This window comes from Mya arenaria, chromosome 2, assembly GCF_026914265.1.
Source record: "Mya arenaria isolate MELC-2E11 chromosome 2, ASM2691426v1".
NCBI classification, from domain to species: domain Eukaryota; kingdom Metazoa; phylum Mollusca; class Bivalvia; order Myida; family Myidae; genus Mya; species Mya arenaria.
Genome location: NC_069123.1, coordinates 39,228,584 through 39,243,730, shown reverse-complemented (window position 1 = coordinate 39,243,730; position 15,147 = coordinate 39,228,584). Strand labels below are relative to the sequence as shown.

Sequence of the window (15,147 nt, the reverse complement as noted above, 5' to 3'; positions counted from 1 at the left end):
TAATTTTTCTACATTCAGTGGCGAATAAAAAAAATCTTGTTTTAAATTACTACACAGATTTTTCTTAAATATTAAGACTTTTATTTTGAATTAAAGACACTGTCACATGATATTATGTTGAATAATATTTTACAGGGCAGCCTCTGACCCTGTGCAAAATAGCAATGGGGTGGGGGAGAAATCTGAGGAGGAAGGGGGTGGGGAAATACACAGAGAAAAGGACGGGGATGGGGATGGGAACTCTTCAGGGGAGGAGGAGGAAGATGGAAAGAAGAAGGGAAAAAAGAAGCGCATTGGTTTCCATGACAAAAGGGTATGGTAATGTTTGGCATACTTTATTAAGTAATGGTTTTAAACAAAACTGTCTGCCCTCAGTACATATGATCTTGGTCAATTTTCCTATTTCTTTCGGTACATTTATGAATTTGAAACATGGCTGAGCTCTTTATTTTATAAACATGTCACAATCTTTGTAATAATAATCTGACATACATGATGAAAATTTTCTTCAATAGATTTGTCAGATTTGTAGTATCCTAACATTTTTTAATGATGATGCCATTGTATTATGTCCACTAGTTAAATCTCAATGTACATGCAAATTGTATAAAAAACAACTCATTTAGCTGAAAACATTCCACATCTCATCATTTTATGCCACAGATGATAGAGTATGAGAACCGTATCCGAGCGTATTCAACACCGGACAAGATATTCCGCTACTTTGCCACACTGAAGGTGAATAACGAGCATGGGGACTCGTCCAACTGGGAGGTGTATATGACGCCTGAGGACTTTGTGCGCTCCATCACTCCCGGCATGCTGCAACCTGAAGGTAAAATGAATGTTCAACTGTGTCTGATCTCTTTCAGATTTTCAATATTGAAATTGACTACATTTTTGTTATGTAATGTAGTCAATGAATGCAAACATTATCAGTCTGACATTTTACCACAAAAATCATGAAATTACGTTTTAAAACAGTAATAGTCTACCTACGTCTTTTCGTGATTTTCGTGATAAATTAGTGTCAGACTGATAATGTTTGCATTCATTTTTTTGCTGTAATGCAAGACGTTCGTACTACATCAAGAGTTTTTACATTGATATGAAGAGTGATATTTTAATGAGCACATAAAGGAATTGCTAGAATAGTATACAAGTGTATCTGGTACGTAATTTTGCATAACAAATATGCTGGCTTGCTCAAACAAAGGACTTATAAAGCAGGGCTTTTATTAGAAAGTTTGATACCGAGAATTTGTGTAAAAACTTGACTTGTTCATCAAGAAGTCTGAACTCGTTGACATGTTATATAACTGTGAATTCTATTGTAGCATTAGTAGCATACAGTTGTTGCGTGGGCATTTCAGTAACAGTCTGATGTCCCAAGGTGGAGGGGATGCCTTCTAAACTAGGCCAGCGGTACAGTTTTGACTGTTACAAAAATGCCCATGCAACAACTGTTTTGTTACCTGATTATATATTTTTGTTCAAACAAACTGTTTTGTAAAGCGAATATTGACGTTTCACAACAAACATCATTGTTTTGTTTACATCTGGTAATGATCTTGATCATGTAGACGATTGAGCGCTAGAAATTTCTTCAGTATTCTCCATAAACCAATTAATTTTACAAAACCAATACTGGAAATTCACAAATTTAAACGATATGCAGTTATTTTTAGAATCTTGGTAAAACCCATGGTATACTTATGACGTAGCCTCAGGCATGTGAAACAGTTCATACTGTTTACCAGTCAGCAGTTCAAGACATCGTAATGCTGATTACTATAAATTTGTAAAACAGTTGAAAATAGTGAATATCATTTTTATAGCACATCGGGTAATAACATTAAATATGTCATGGTGCTTGTTTACATGTATAACACATGTATGTTCACCTGTAGAGAAAAGATGAAATATCTGTTGTTTGTTTCAGGTCTTGGTTTGGACCAGTTTAAGAAGTTTGATCCACAGGTAAGCACGATCTCCCCTTAGCATGGTCTGTATCAATGCCAAAGCCATATCGAGCCCGCTGTTGCTTGAAATATTTGTAGTCGTTGGTATATATACCTTGATCTAGTATACATATAGTTTGTGATTCATTGGATGATATAGTTCTGAATGAGTAGTGGGTCTGTTACTAGTACTCTCCTTTATGTGCCTGTTGTAAGCAGGGATGATTAAAGTTCAGGATTAATTCTGGAATTAGGATTGAAATACAGTGAAAACTCACTAAACCGGACAAGGTCCGGACTGGGCAAAATTTCCGGTTTAGTGAGGATTCCGGTTTAGTGAGGATTTGATGTACGAAGTAAGTTTACTCGAAATATTAACGGAGTTAACCTTTAAAGGAAAGTTGGAAATTGGAATAAAATAAAAACACATAAAGATAACATTTATTTTACATCAACGATGGTTCAAGTAACTTGAAATAATGCATAGAGTATACATGTATATTCATTTATATATCAATGTACATTACAGATACAGTTTGTACAGTTTTAGACGGAGGTTGCGACATGATTAAAGCACATGCAAAAGTGATAAACATAATTCTGCGTTTTTGTTATCATCTTTTTTCCGAGTCTAAAAAAAATAAAACAACTCGCGTAATTTAATGCTTGTTAAGTATGTTTGATAGTTTAATTAACGCACCGCTCTAATTTGATTCACTCATAGATGTCTTTAGATAAAGCAACGCTCCAAAATGATCACTTAATAACCGTTTCTAGTTCTTTATTTTCTGCAACAAACAAATTAATGTTTCAATCAATTTTCTTTTCACAAGTTTGATTAACGTTTGATTATCGCACGGCAGTCAATCCACAGCGCAATCATCATTATCGATTATCGGGTTATCACAACATCAAAGGTGCAATATTTAACAACGCACCGGCTGTCAAAACAAAGTGACAAAGTGACACGCGATTCGCGAATTCCTAATACACAAAATCATTTTGACATGTTTGAACAAATATATGTCCGGTTTTGCGAGGTAAAATTACGTTGACAACTAACAAATTTTCTCGATTTTTTGTCCGGTATCCGGAATTCCGAGGTTCCGGTATTGTGGGGATTATTTTACATTGAAAATAGAAGGGGAAAATCGGGACTCTGAAAAAAGTTCGGTATCCCGAGGATTCCGGTTTTGTGGAGATCCGGTTTAGTGAGGTTCCACTGTATTTCCATTTTAAAATACTGTATATTTGTAAGTGTTTTGTTTTGGTTGGACATATATTATGCATTAACAAAACCATCTTAAAGTGGTTATAAATGGCTTTAAGGGATGACAGCCCCTTGTCACAGCTTTTGGCTTGAACCCTTTATACTTAAAGTAAGTTTCATGATTGCGGTTATCGATACTATGTCATCCCTGTGTAAGGTTCACTTTTACTTTGTGTATGCTACCAAATTGTTATTTCTGTATTTAAGATTAACCCATGTTTCCAGAATAGAGAATTTGCAGAAATATTTTTGTATGTCAAGTCTTCTGTTATAATCATATTAAATTCCCATCAGCATCATAGAGGCTTAAAATCTACTGTAACTTTAAAACTCGAAAAGTCATCAGTTGAATTTTAAAATAGTTTTTTTTTCTAACAATTCACTTTTGCAACTCAATAGAAGGATAACTTAAAGGCTTTGGTAAGTTTGCCTGCACTGTTTTACAACCATTAAACTTTGATTCTAAAACGGGCTCCTGGATCGTGTCCACAAAGCAATTTTCCTGGCCCTAAGGCATGTTGCCAGACATGAAACCTTCCTCCCATTAAAAGCAACATAAGAAAAAAAAGTAACATCAGAAAATGTGTTGTGTAAATTTTTTAAATAATTTTTAAATTGTTGATAACTCTAATTTTTGAACATCCAATTTACTTCATGCTAATTTTTGAACATCCAATTTACTTCTCCAAGTTGGATTGTTGTGCATTCTGCATGTTCTAGCACCAAATAAACCATGTTTGCTTGCAATTTGCATTTAAAGAAATAATTCAATAGCATGTGACATTCTGCAATCTCTTTAAATGTTTTCTAATTAACCAGTTTCAAAGCAATGATCACTCCACAAAGACAATTTGTGTAGATATTTCAGGTTATGGTCCTGTACTATGATTTTCTGATGAAAATCGTTCCTTTTATTAGCTTATCTGTTTTGCAAAAACCTTTGTGTTGTTTCTGTTGACAGAAGTGTGATAAAACCTAAGCTTTGGAAACAACCCAAAAACTGTTCAAGATTTTCAGATAAAACTTGGCACACATGTTGTCAGAGACAAGTTACACATTTATAGCAAGGTCAACAACAAGAAAAAAAACAGACACATGTACATGTATGTACTTTCCACTGGTGGTGCTTTGGTTGGACAACATGTTGATTGTTTGATTGACATGTGAATTGGTAACTGGTAAATTCATTTTGCTGCAATGCAAGGTTTTGTTGAACTTCATCAAAATTGAGCAATACAAAATTTTATCTTTAATGATGCTTGTTTTTGATACTCTTAACAAAGCATGATTTTCCCATCTTCTTGGCAAGTGGCTTTTGGCATGGTTTGTGTGAAATACAATCAATTAGTTACTTTTAAACTATGTCATATTACTGAAACTGCAAAGCCTGCAATTTAAGAATAAGTACAAAAACAGTTGGTTTCAGATCTTTGACATAGTTTTAAAATAAATAAATACTATGCGTATGAGTTTGAATGTAATAGAATTACCAGCTATAACCTGATGTCATAGGTGGACAGGATTCCGAGTGAGGTATATTTTTAGTGTAAACGTAGCTGCAGCACTTGGGCTGGGTATGAAGACAATATTCACTGAGATTTGTTTATGAAAACAGGGCATTCAACTGTTCTCAATTTAAGTTTCACAAGTTCCATGATCATTATTGTGGCAGACTTTGTGAGGCTCTGACATGTCTGTTTCTAATGAATACAATGCATTTTACTAATTTCTCTGTTAGATGAACAAGTTCTGTGACCGTAATTGAGACATTGTATGTGAGGCCCTGGTGAAATATATTTGTTTTCTAACATGTTTGGAAATTTATAGAATAATTTGGGTCCATTGTTAGATAGAAAAAATATCTGGATATGAGGGCCTCAAATATAAGTATCAGAGATGGGTGAAAAAGTTACTCCATGAAACTGTATAAATTGATTAAATTCCTTGTAAACACAGTGATTATTGTCTTGAACACCATTTTAAAACAGAATACAGGTAGAACATTTTAGCGCTGACTTTGTGCAGTTCATGTTTGAGCTAACAATTTGAAGAACTTATTAACATTCCCTGTATAGTCAGATGGTGTTCCTTAAACTTTGTTACATTTTATACATATGTCTTGAATCTCTTTCATGAAGAATTTTATAAACTGGTAGCCATAGCTACAGTAGATGATACTGTTTTCCCCAACCAATATCTCTGCTATTTACATTTACTTTTTAGATAACCATGTACCTTACCCTGCATTTTTAGCTCATCTGCTGGGGTATTGCCATAGCCTAGGTGTTGTTGGCCATGTGAGAGTCATGCAAAAACTGCAATGTTTGCAGCCTGTATCAGATATTCACATTTTGTTTGATTCACGCATTATATATGGCAAAATCCACATTTGTAGAAAGTTCTATCACTCTGACAAAACTATTGGTTAAGTTATGTTCCTTATTAAATAAAAGAAGAAAAATAAAACCTAATATCAAGTGCTTGCAGTTATTGACACATTGCCATAATGAAAAAATGTCAAACTCACTGATTGCAGGGTAGGGAGTGTTAAGAAAAACATAATTAGTGTTCTGGGTGTCAGAGATGGAAGTTTTTTAATCTCATCTTCGAAAAAAATCAATTGCATTTCGTGAAAATATGCACATCAATAGCATGGCCCGTATTTGTGGCTTAAATAATTGTCAAGTTTCCCTCTCAACCAACTGGGAAAAACAGATGAGCATTGATTTCTGCTTGTGGTGCTCTTGATTTTTCAAAGCCTACTTAAGGAATACATGTGGTATATAATCAGGGTAATTTAGCTCTCAAAGATTCTCAAAATGCTTATTTACATTGTTACAACTGTTGCAAGTTATCGTATGGTTTTTCATCCACAGAAGCAGAGACTGGTAGGTTGATTCTAACCTTTTTGTTCACCTATGTTGCTAACTGGAGGTTATTTCAATTTTGCGAGGGTTGAATTTGGGCAATTTTTGAGAATTTCTGTAGCAAAATGTTTAATTAACTGTATCTTTATGATGAGTATATGACAGAGTTATGAATATTTTAGCCTTGCTGAAATTGACCCAGTTTGAAAAATTGCAAAAAATAGCTCGCAAAATTAAAGTAATCCAGTAAAAAGTGTAGAGAAAAAACGGCATTCTGGGTAATGTTTATGTCTGAGTACTTTCAAGAATCTTTCTTATTTCTTACTTATTTTACTTTTTCTTTTGTATTTAAGGCGAAATGTTCAAGATGAATTAGAGGATAGTTTTGCAAATCTGAACACTTGTCGCATTACCAAAAATGCCACGACCTCAGTCATTTCAATTTTTGATATTTGGAATGACTGTGATCTTTCCTTCATTGTCCCATGTTGATTCTAACTATACAGTAGATAGCTTTATGTTTATGCTGTTGTACTGCTTTAGCTAGAGGTGTCAGACATGTTGCACTTTCTGTATCTAAATTTGGTTATATGGTCAATTTACTGTGTAGTAAATTTTGCCCTCAAAAACCTGAAAAGGCTGATTTTTTACTTATTTCTTGTGTCACCTATGGTTATTGACATCATGTGTCAATCAAGTTTATGCAGACCCTTTTTGCATTAAAATACAACTGTCTTACTTTCTGTTAAAGGGGTATGATAATCAGACCAAGTTGTCATTTTACTACACAGTTCTGTTCGTTTTCATTAACATTGGTATTACAATCGGTTCGTCTAGGGTGGGGGCTTCAAACAGGTCTCACATCCAATTATGTGGAATTTTAGCTGTTTTTTAACTTGACCACTTTAAAGTTTATGTAAGTCTGACAATATAGATGAACGAAAAATACACTTTCAAACTATGGCCTAGCTGAAATACAGACGTGTGTGTGTATGGATGGATGGATGGATGGATGGAATATCATTTTTCAATGCTGCAGTGTAACTTTTTTGTATAACATGTGATCTAATTGTATCATTTGAACATTGATTTACAAGCAGCTTGCAAAATTTACGAGATTTTATGTATTTTGCGCAAATTTTATTGGTTACACCATTTTTAACCAGGTTTTCACATAGTGAAACCGGATTGTTTGAATGGCGTAAGTCGTGCGGGCAGCGTCAAATTCACCTATGAAACTGAATAATTTAGTGGAACCCTTTCATTGGAATGTTAAAATTGAATTTCACAATGAAGGCATTCTTCTGTCAATCATTGAAAACCTGGTTTTGTCGCATTGCAGCATTTCTGTTAAAAATAAGACTGTAAGAAAAGGACTCTGTTCTTGTGATTGTGACTGAGAGTGTTTATGTTGGTTGTTTTGTTTTTTCAGTAGTATTAGGCCACAGTTAATAAATAGTTTATTTGGTATTCTAAACTCATTCACAAGAATACCTGTGACTCAAAAGATTGTTAACCTCTCTGTGGTGATATTTTATAATTATTTTTTTCATTGCTCATATGTTGATACAGAGTTTAAAAAAAAAAAAAAAAAAACATTATCGCCAAACAAACTATTATTTATTGTGGCCTTAACCTTAATGTAGTTTTCATTAGAAGATAGTCCAGTATACTTTCTAGTCAGTGTTTACATGTATTTTTTCTTAATTTCATTAGTTTCTGATTTTTAGATGTTGCAGCATTTTTTGTGGCTTATTTTCATTAATGTCAGGATTAAATGAATTATAAATATGTCATACATTTATAATTACCTCTACAAAATTCTCCTTTATAATAGCATAGTAGCTAACAATTCCAAATGTAGCCTGTTTAAAATACTATGTTATTATTCTATACACTTATCACATCTATACTGTGATTTCTTGGTAGATTGAATTGACAATAGCATAGTCGACAATATGCCTGCTCTTCATTATAAAAAGTATTTGAGTTAGAAATTTCGTGATTCCTTTTAACAATTGTATCAAGTTTATATCAGTTGTGCAGTGTTCTCAATAAGAACCGGCTGCCGGCAAAAATGGACAGTTCAAATGGCAATAGGGCCGGTTCAAATTTGGAAAACTAAATGAATTTTCAGTAGAATAAGTAGAAGCTGGTCGGTTACTTTACTATTTGAGACGGTTCAACCGAAACTTATTGAGAACCCTGGTTGTGAAACAATAATACGTTTAGAAAACATGGCTTATTGGACATAAATATAATAAAAACATTTCAGATGTAACAGCCTTTTTAAAAGGTGTTCGAATTCAATAATTTAAGAAAGAAATATTATGTCAATCTTTCAATCTACTTTTGCACTGAATGATGCAGTGGATCTTATTAAATCCCAAACACAGATATAAGCAGTTAATTTCAATAGCATCACATTCCATATAACATTAATGCAATGCCCATCAAAACATACTGAGTGTTGGTACTGAAATGTATTCAAACCAATGGCTTACTCTTTTTTCCCCTCCTATAGCTGGACAAGATAGAGTTGGACATTGAGCCGGACAGCATCTTCTACAAGCTGGGGGAGTGTGGCCTCATTGCTTTCTCCGACTACGTCTTTCTCCTTACCGTCCTCTCTAGTAAGATGGGTTTCTGGAAATTTAAGCCTGCACTTAATTTTGTCAAGTTTGGACGAAAATCAATTGATTTTGAAGATAGCTTTGCTCAGGTTCATGTTCAGGCTTTAAACCAGTTCCAGTGTTAATTTGGATATTTTATGACCCCTTAAATCCATGGTGTTGGATGTTAGTCCGACACATATACAACTACACAATTCACTCTTGAGTTGATTGACTAAAACCTGTAGAGTGTCTCCCTTATGGTGCATTTGTTGGAATTTGTTTCCTTTATTTTTTGCCTATACATTCTGTCATTTTAGAACTGTACAAGTAGGTAGATCTTTCCTGTGCAATAACTATTGTGCAGATAAATTACAATTCTATTTACTTATACTGACACTAGTTATTGAACCTTGTCCTTTAAAACGTTCTACAATACATCTACTTCACCCACTACTCTCATGATTGAAATTATACACCCAATGTTTGTGTATTATTTAAATAACTTGGGTTGCTGGTGTGGTCACTTTAACTTGATAATTAACAATTACAGGACAGCTGTAAATTTGACTTACAAAAATAAATCTATTTTAAGCGCCACCCAGAAACTTTGAGATAGCGTTTCGCATGTTTGACATCAATGGAGATGGGGAAGTGGATCATACAGAATTTGCTAAGGTAAGTGCCTGTTGAGTCCTTCCTTTAAAAGGGCATTTCAAATACCTATATATATTAATATATGCCATATTTTTGCGCTTTTTTACTCCATCATTTGTGGTTATGTAGCTATTAGCATCATTGAAAAAAATAATGGCTTATATAAATGAAGTATTTTTTTAACTGACCTTTTTTGATTTGATCAAATAAAATAAATTAGATAATACATTTAAATTGAAAAAATATTGCATCAACCTTTATTACGCCCCTTTTAATTTCAAAACAAGGTATTTGCCCTATTCAGTTATCTTTCCCATTTCCCCAATTAACTAGAGTTTGATTACTTAAACATTGTTGTTTTGCAAAACTAACTGCTTGACATGCTGTCTATTATAGAAATATATTTTGTTATTATCTCTTTGTAGCTATGACGATATGCTTTTCGACAGTATTGTTCATGAAAGTCCAGCTGTTCTATTATCCTCTTCCTATATCTTAAATAGATCAGTGACATATTGAGGAACCAGACAAGCGTAGGAAAACGTCACCGAGACCATGCAGTTACAGGGAGCGTTGTCGGGGAGATTGGGTCAGCACTTACACGCTACTTTTTCGGCCCTGACGGCAAAAAGAAGCTGACAGTTCAACAGTTTATAGAGTTTCAACAGGAACTACAGCGTGAGGTCCTGAAGCTGGAGGTTGGTAATTTCTAGTTTTTGTACATGTACAATGACTTAAACATTGATTTCTACCATGCTTGAGAGTGTTGTGATTGTTTTCACCCATACATTAACTCCCATATGATAACAGTAACAAGTAGGTGGAGCTTAACCTGTCAGTAACTATTGTGAGGTTAAATTACAACAATATTCACTTATATGGCACACTAGTTATTGAATGATGTTGGCATAACCAGATACAGATGTGAGGTTAACACAGTGATTAGTGCACTCGCTTTTCACCTAGGTGACCCCAGGTTTGATTCCCAGCCTGGGCACATGTAAGTTTGGTTTGTGGACACCAAGTCACACAAGTGGGTTTCCTCCGGGTACTCCCTTTTCCCCCACTTCACAAGACCACACTCTCGCGCAACATCATGCCAATGAGAGTGATTAATATAAATTGCAATAGCTTGTTTCACAGTTGTTGTAAAAAAATAAGTTAAGGCTAAACATGGTACAGAATATTTACTTTGTACTTGCTTTACCAATTACATCAATAAATAAAATGAAATGATTACAGTTTCATCGCTATGATCCTGAAGATGGTCGGATTTCGGAGAAGGACTTCGCTTCGTTACTTCTCACCTATGCTGGCTTTCCCGACAAGAAGAAAACCCTTATGACACGTAGAGTGAAAAAGGCTTACAAGGACGATGAAAATGGAAAGGTGGAATGCTGTTTCTACTTAAAGAGATGTGCTTAAAACCTTAAGTTTGAGGGGTTTTTTGTTGACCAAGCCAGATGACTGAGATTTCCATTTTCCCTTAAACAAATGATAATACAGTGGAAACTCACTAAACCGGACAAGGTCCGGACTGGGCAAAATTTCCGGTTTAGTGAGGATTTGATGTACGGAGTAAGTTTACTCAAAATATTCACTGAGTTAACCTAAAGGGAAGGGAAAACTGGAATAAAATAAAAAGACGTAAAGATAACATTTATTTTACATCAACAATGGTTCAAGTAACTTGAAATAATGCATGGAATATACATGTATATTCATTACAGATACAGTTTATATCATTTCTGCGTTTTTATAATCATTTTTTTCCGAGTCTTAAAATAAAACATTTTACATTGAAAATAGAAGGGGAAAAACGGGACTCTGAAAAAAGTCCGGTATCCCAAGGATTCCAGTTTTGTGGAGATCCGGTTTAGTGAGTTTCCACTGTACCACACTTTTGTGCAACATTTTGCTAATGAGAGTGACTTAGCATAGGTCAATATAACTTCCATCATAATTGTAAAATAGATATAGTTTAGACAAAAAGCCATAAAGAATTTCGTAAAGGGGATGGAAAATTTGAAATTCCACCATCTACCGGTACATGTAATTTTAAAATAAGGATAAAAATATTTCAAGATGTCTTTAAAATGAACTCATTGAATGCATTATATTGTGCAATGTATAAAGAAGTTTGCAAGCTAATTTAATGGGACTTAGTATGTGGTTACATTGCAGTAAGTGGATTAGGCATTCCATTATCATCAATATTAAAGCACCAACTGACAAGTTAATACATAGGAATGACCCCCGCATAGGAACTTCTGCAATTTCAATTATTGTGATATTTCAATTCGACTAACTAGAGTTATTGTCCTTTAATCAGAAAAAAATATTATTTGGTAAAATTTTCGTGCTTTTCCAATCAAATATGAATTCAGTTAGGATTCATTGTTGATTTTCATGAAAAATAACCATGAGTTTAAAAAGGAATAAAAAATCAGTGAAGGATAGCAATATATTTCACAGTGTAACCTCCTAAAGTATTGTTTGTTTAATTAAATTTCTTGAAGCCTCCCAAAATTATGCAACTGATTTCAAAGTGACATCCTTGTTTTAGGGAATCTCATTTGAGGAGTATGAGAACTTCTGGAAGTTTCTACAGAACATCACTGATGTGGATACAGCCCTGAGTTTTTACCATCTAGCCGGGGTTTCTATCGACCAAGGTACAGTGCTATTTGTGGTCTAAATAGTAAACTGTGTTCTTTATATTCTACTTAAACATTGTGGTGTTTATCAGGTATTCATTTTAAAATGTGCACGAATGCATCCTTTGGAATGCATATGTAAGAATCATTGTCTTAATCAGAAATAGAGAGTCACATGCATATGAACCACAGCTAACACAATTGTTTTCATTTAATTTAATCCTGAAAAGGATGATTAAATATCAAAAACAATGCTTCTTATGAATGATACCATGTTTAATTTGAAAGAAAGGTGCATTGAACACAGTAATTCTACTTATGAGGTGATAGTTGATCACTGTGAATCTTTTAGCATTCACCAGTCATTTAATATTTGTGCATGTTCAGCTATTAAATACACAGTTACAATTTTTATTATCAGTAATTGATATTTTCCAGAAATGCATTATTTAGTAAGTAGTTAGAGGTTTATCACTCAAAATTTATGTTTGTTATACATGTGTATGTGTTGATTTTGAATAAGTGTGTCACTTAAAGAACAATAGGATATCCTTATAAAACATATGAGTATGGCAGAGCAAAATGAACTACTGGTTAATGCCACAAGATTAGAAGCGATTTTAAGTCTGATGAGTGGTTTGGTTCACTCTGGCATAAATCAATAAAATTATGGTCGTATCTGTTTGATATGATATACTTGACTGTATTTTCAAAGATTTTTTATTGACATAGGGTCATAGCCTTGCCGTTGTTGCCATCAGCTAATTGGATTTGTTGGCTTCAGCTACATCAGTGTGCAAAAATAATGGCCTCTGTCACATCTCAAGAACCGTTCAATATATTTTAATAAAACTTGGTACATATGTTGCCAAAGACAAAAGATGCATGCAGAGCAATGCACATCACTATGGCTTTAGTAATTGTTCTGTTGACTAATATGTGTACATTTATAAAGGAGTATTAATGCTTGTATAGTTTAAAGTTTAAGTTTCATACTTGATGACTTCACAACCATTTTGACTTACATATACATGTATTTCTACTTCAAAACCTTGAAAGCAATGTTTATGTTTTTCAGAGACCCTAAAGCATGTTGCAAACACGGTCGTTGACGTCGACCTTTCAGATCATGTATTGGAGGTTGTGTTCACGCTGTTTGATGAAAATGGTAATATACTCACTTTCAAATACATCCTAGTCTACCTATATGTGTTATTAAAGGAAAAGTATGGATCCATGTATCAATATCATTTCTGTGCTTACCTTATTAGTGAAGTGGTTTCAGACTGGGTGACGCTTATGCAGCTTTTTTCTGCCATGAGAATAATTATGATATGGATAATGCAATAACAGAATAGAAAAAATAGAGACAAGACCAGTAACCAAATACTTTCCATGATCCTGTTGAATGGCCGAAAGATCAAAGGTCAAATTAATGAAGGCTAATCTTAATAAATTTAATTCATTTAGCCTTTAAAGTCAGTCAGCGGTAGTCAACATATTATGCCTAGTGATCCCACAACAGTTACGATATCATCTGAACGCATGATATCATTTGAAAATTTTATTTTACAACATACCCTATGCTTTCTTGGCCTTGAAAAGTTGCCAATACATGTATTGTGAATCAAGTCATCAAATAGTTAGCTTATTTATGGGTCTAACACTTTTAGAGTACTGTGAAATCATTAATGTTCGTGGGGCATTAATGTTCGTGGTTTTCGTGGGTTGGGTGATCCACGAATTCAAGATCCCACGAAATATAAACCCTTTATTCACTTTTTCAATTGCCTTATTACGCACATACTCTAGTATATTATTTACAGAGGTCGCAGTATACAGTGTTAAAACCTGTCTCACTGTATAACTTACGATCATTATTCTGTTAATATATTATAACTGCCTTTAACAAATAATGAACCAAATCAATTAAATGTGTTTTATGCAGCAAATGACAGTTATAAGCACGTGTTTAAACGTGTGCTGTTAATGAAAATCTCCAAGTTTACAAGATGTGCGTGATGAGTGTCTGTACTCGATTTTTTTTTATTTAATGAAATAATTAATCGATTACTAGTACATTGAAGGTTACTAAGCACCGAACGTGACAATATACGCACCTTTTCGGTGTTTTCACAGTTTGCAAAATTCTTAATTGGCATTAAATGGCTTCCCCTATCTGTACTTATGATCAGGGTACATCTTCTTTTATTACCTTTAGTCCCAATTAAATCGATAAGTGACATGGGTATATGCACTAATTGGCATGTCGTACCACATTAGCGAGTGTCATAAACCGAGTGACGTAGAAGACGGAAATCACGGGCCAGCGCGTGGATATTATGCAGACGATCGCATCTTCGAATTTTTTTTTTCAAAAATGAAAATCCACGAATTTAAGTACCCACGAAATTGTTTTTTTTCGGCAAACCACGAAATTTCATGCCCACGAACATTAATGATTTCATAGTATATCTTGTACAATGATAATTATTGACACTGTACAAACAATTTCTTTATGTAAATTCATCACCACTTGTTCCTTTCAGAGGATGGTCAGCTGAGTAACCGTGAATTTGTGTCTGTGATGAAGCGTCGCCTCATGCGGGGCCTCGAGAAGCCCAAGGACATCGGGTTCACCAAGCTCCTCAACTCCGTGTGGACCTGTACCAAGAGTCAGACACGCAGCTTCTTTGATTAGTGGGGATAATTGGCATTTCATTGGATTTCATGGCAATTTTAATTGAACTTCGATTCAAATTTATGCTGTGGCAATTAACCAGATTTTATGGCATTTAGTTGAATTTAATGCCTGTTATTTATTTCTTGATGTAATGTAGTTTCAGGTACATTTACATGCACCCAGTGTTACTTTAACATGTAGGCAATACAAATTGTGAAATAACATGTAAATTGATTCTCCATTTTTAGGATTGTTATGTTACAGCATAAAATCACTTTGTTCTACACAAAGCCATGTCTTTATATTGTTGTTTTAAATTATCATTTACACATAATTTGCTTTTTGGAAGACACAAATGTCCAAATGTTTAAAACATGATTAGAAATAGGACAATAATGCATATTAACAAATGAAATTTCTTGCTTTAGTAATCATGGTGT

At 34.0% G+C, this 15,147-nt stretch overlaps 1 protein-coding gene across 5 annotated transcripts in view; it reads left to right on the top strand.

Moving 5' to 3' along the window:
- Nucleotides 1–15,147, top strand: part of LOC128245070 (calcium uptake protein 1, mitochondrial-like) — a 26,929-nt gene extending 11,782 nt beyond the window's left edge. For 3 of the 5 annotated variants that reach the window (XM_052963286.1, XM_052963296.1, XM_052963276.1), the window contains exons 3-13: nt 136–313; nt 664–835; nt 1,943–1,980; nt 3,631–3,651; nt 8,623–8,731; nt 9,306–9,388; nt 9,871–10,065; nt 10,610–10,756; nt 11,934–12,042; nt 13,103–13,192; nt 14,574–15,147. In XM_052963286.1, coding sequence (XP_052819246.1) covers nt 136–313; nt 664–835; nt 1,943–1,980; nt 3,631–3,651; nt 8,623–8,731; nt 9,306–9,388; nt 9,871–10,065; nt 10,610–10,756; nt 11,934–12,042; nt 13,103–13,192; nt 14,574–14,725 — 1,294 coding nt within the window. In that variant the 3' untranslated portion in view covers nt 14,726–15,147. Of the gene's footprint in view, nt 1–135; nt 314–663; nt 836–1,942; nt 1,981–3,630; nt 3,652–6,107; nt 6,120–8,622; nt 8,732–9,305; nt 9,389–9,870; nt 10,066–10,609; nt 10,757–11,933; nt 12,043–13,102; nt 13,193–14,573 lie in introns of all 5 variants that reach the window. The other 2 variants (XM_052963303.1, XM_052963309.1) reach the window with 2 other exon arrangements.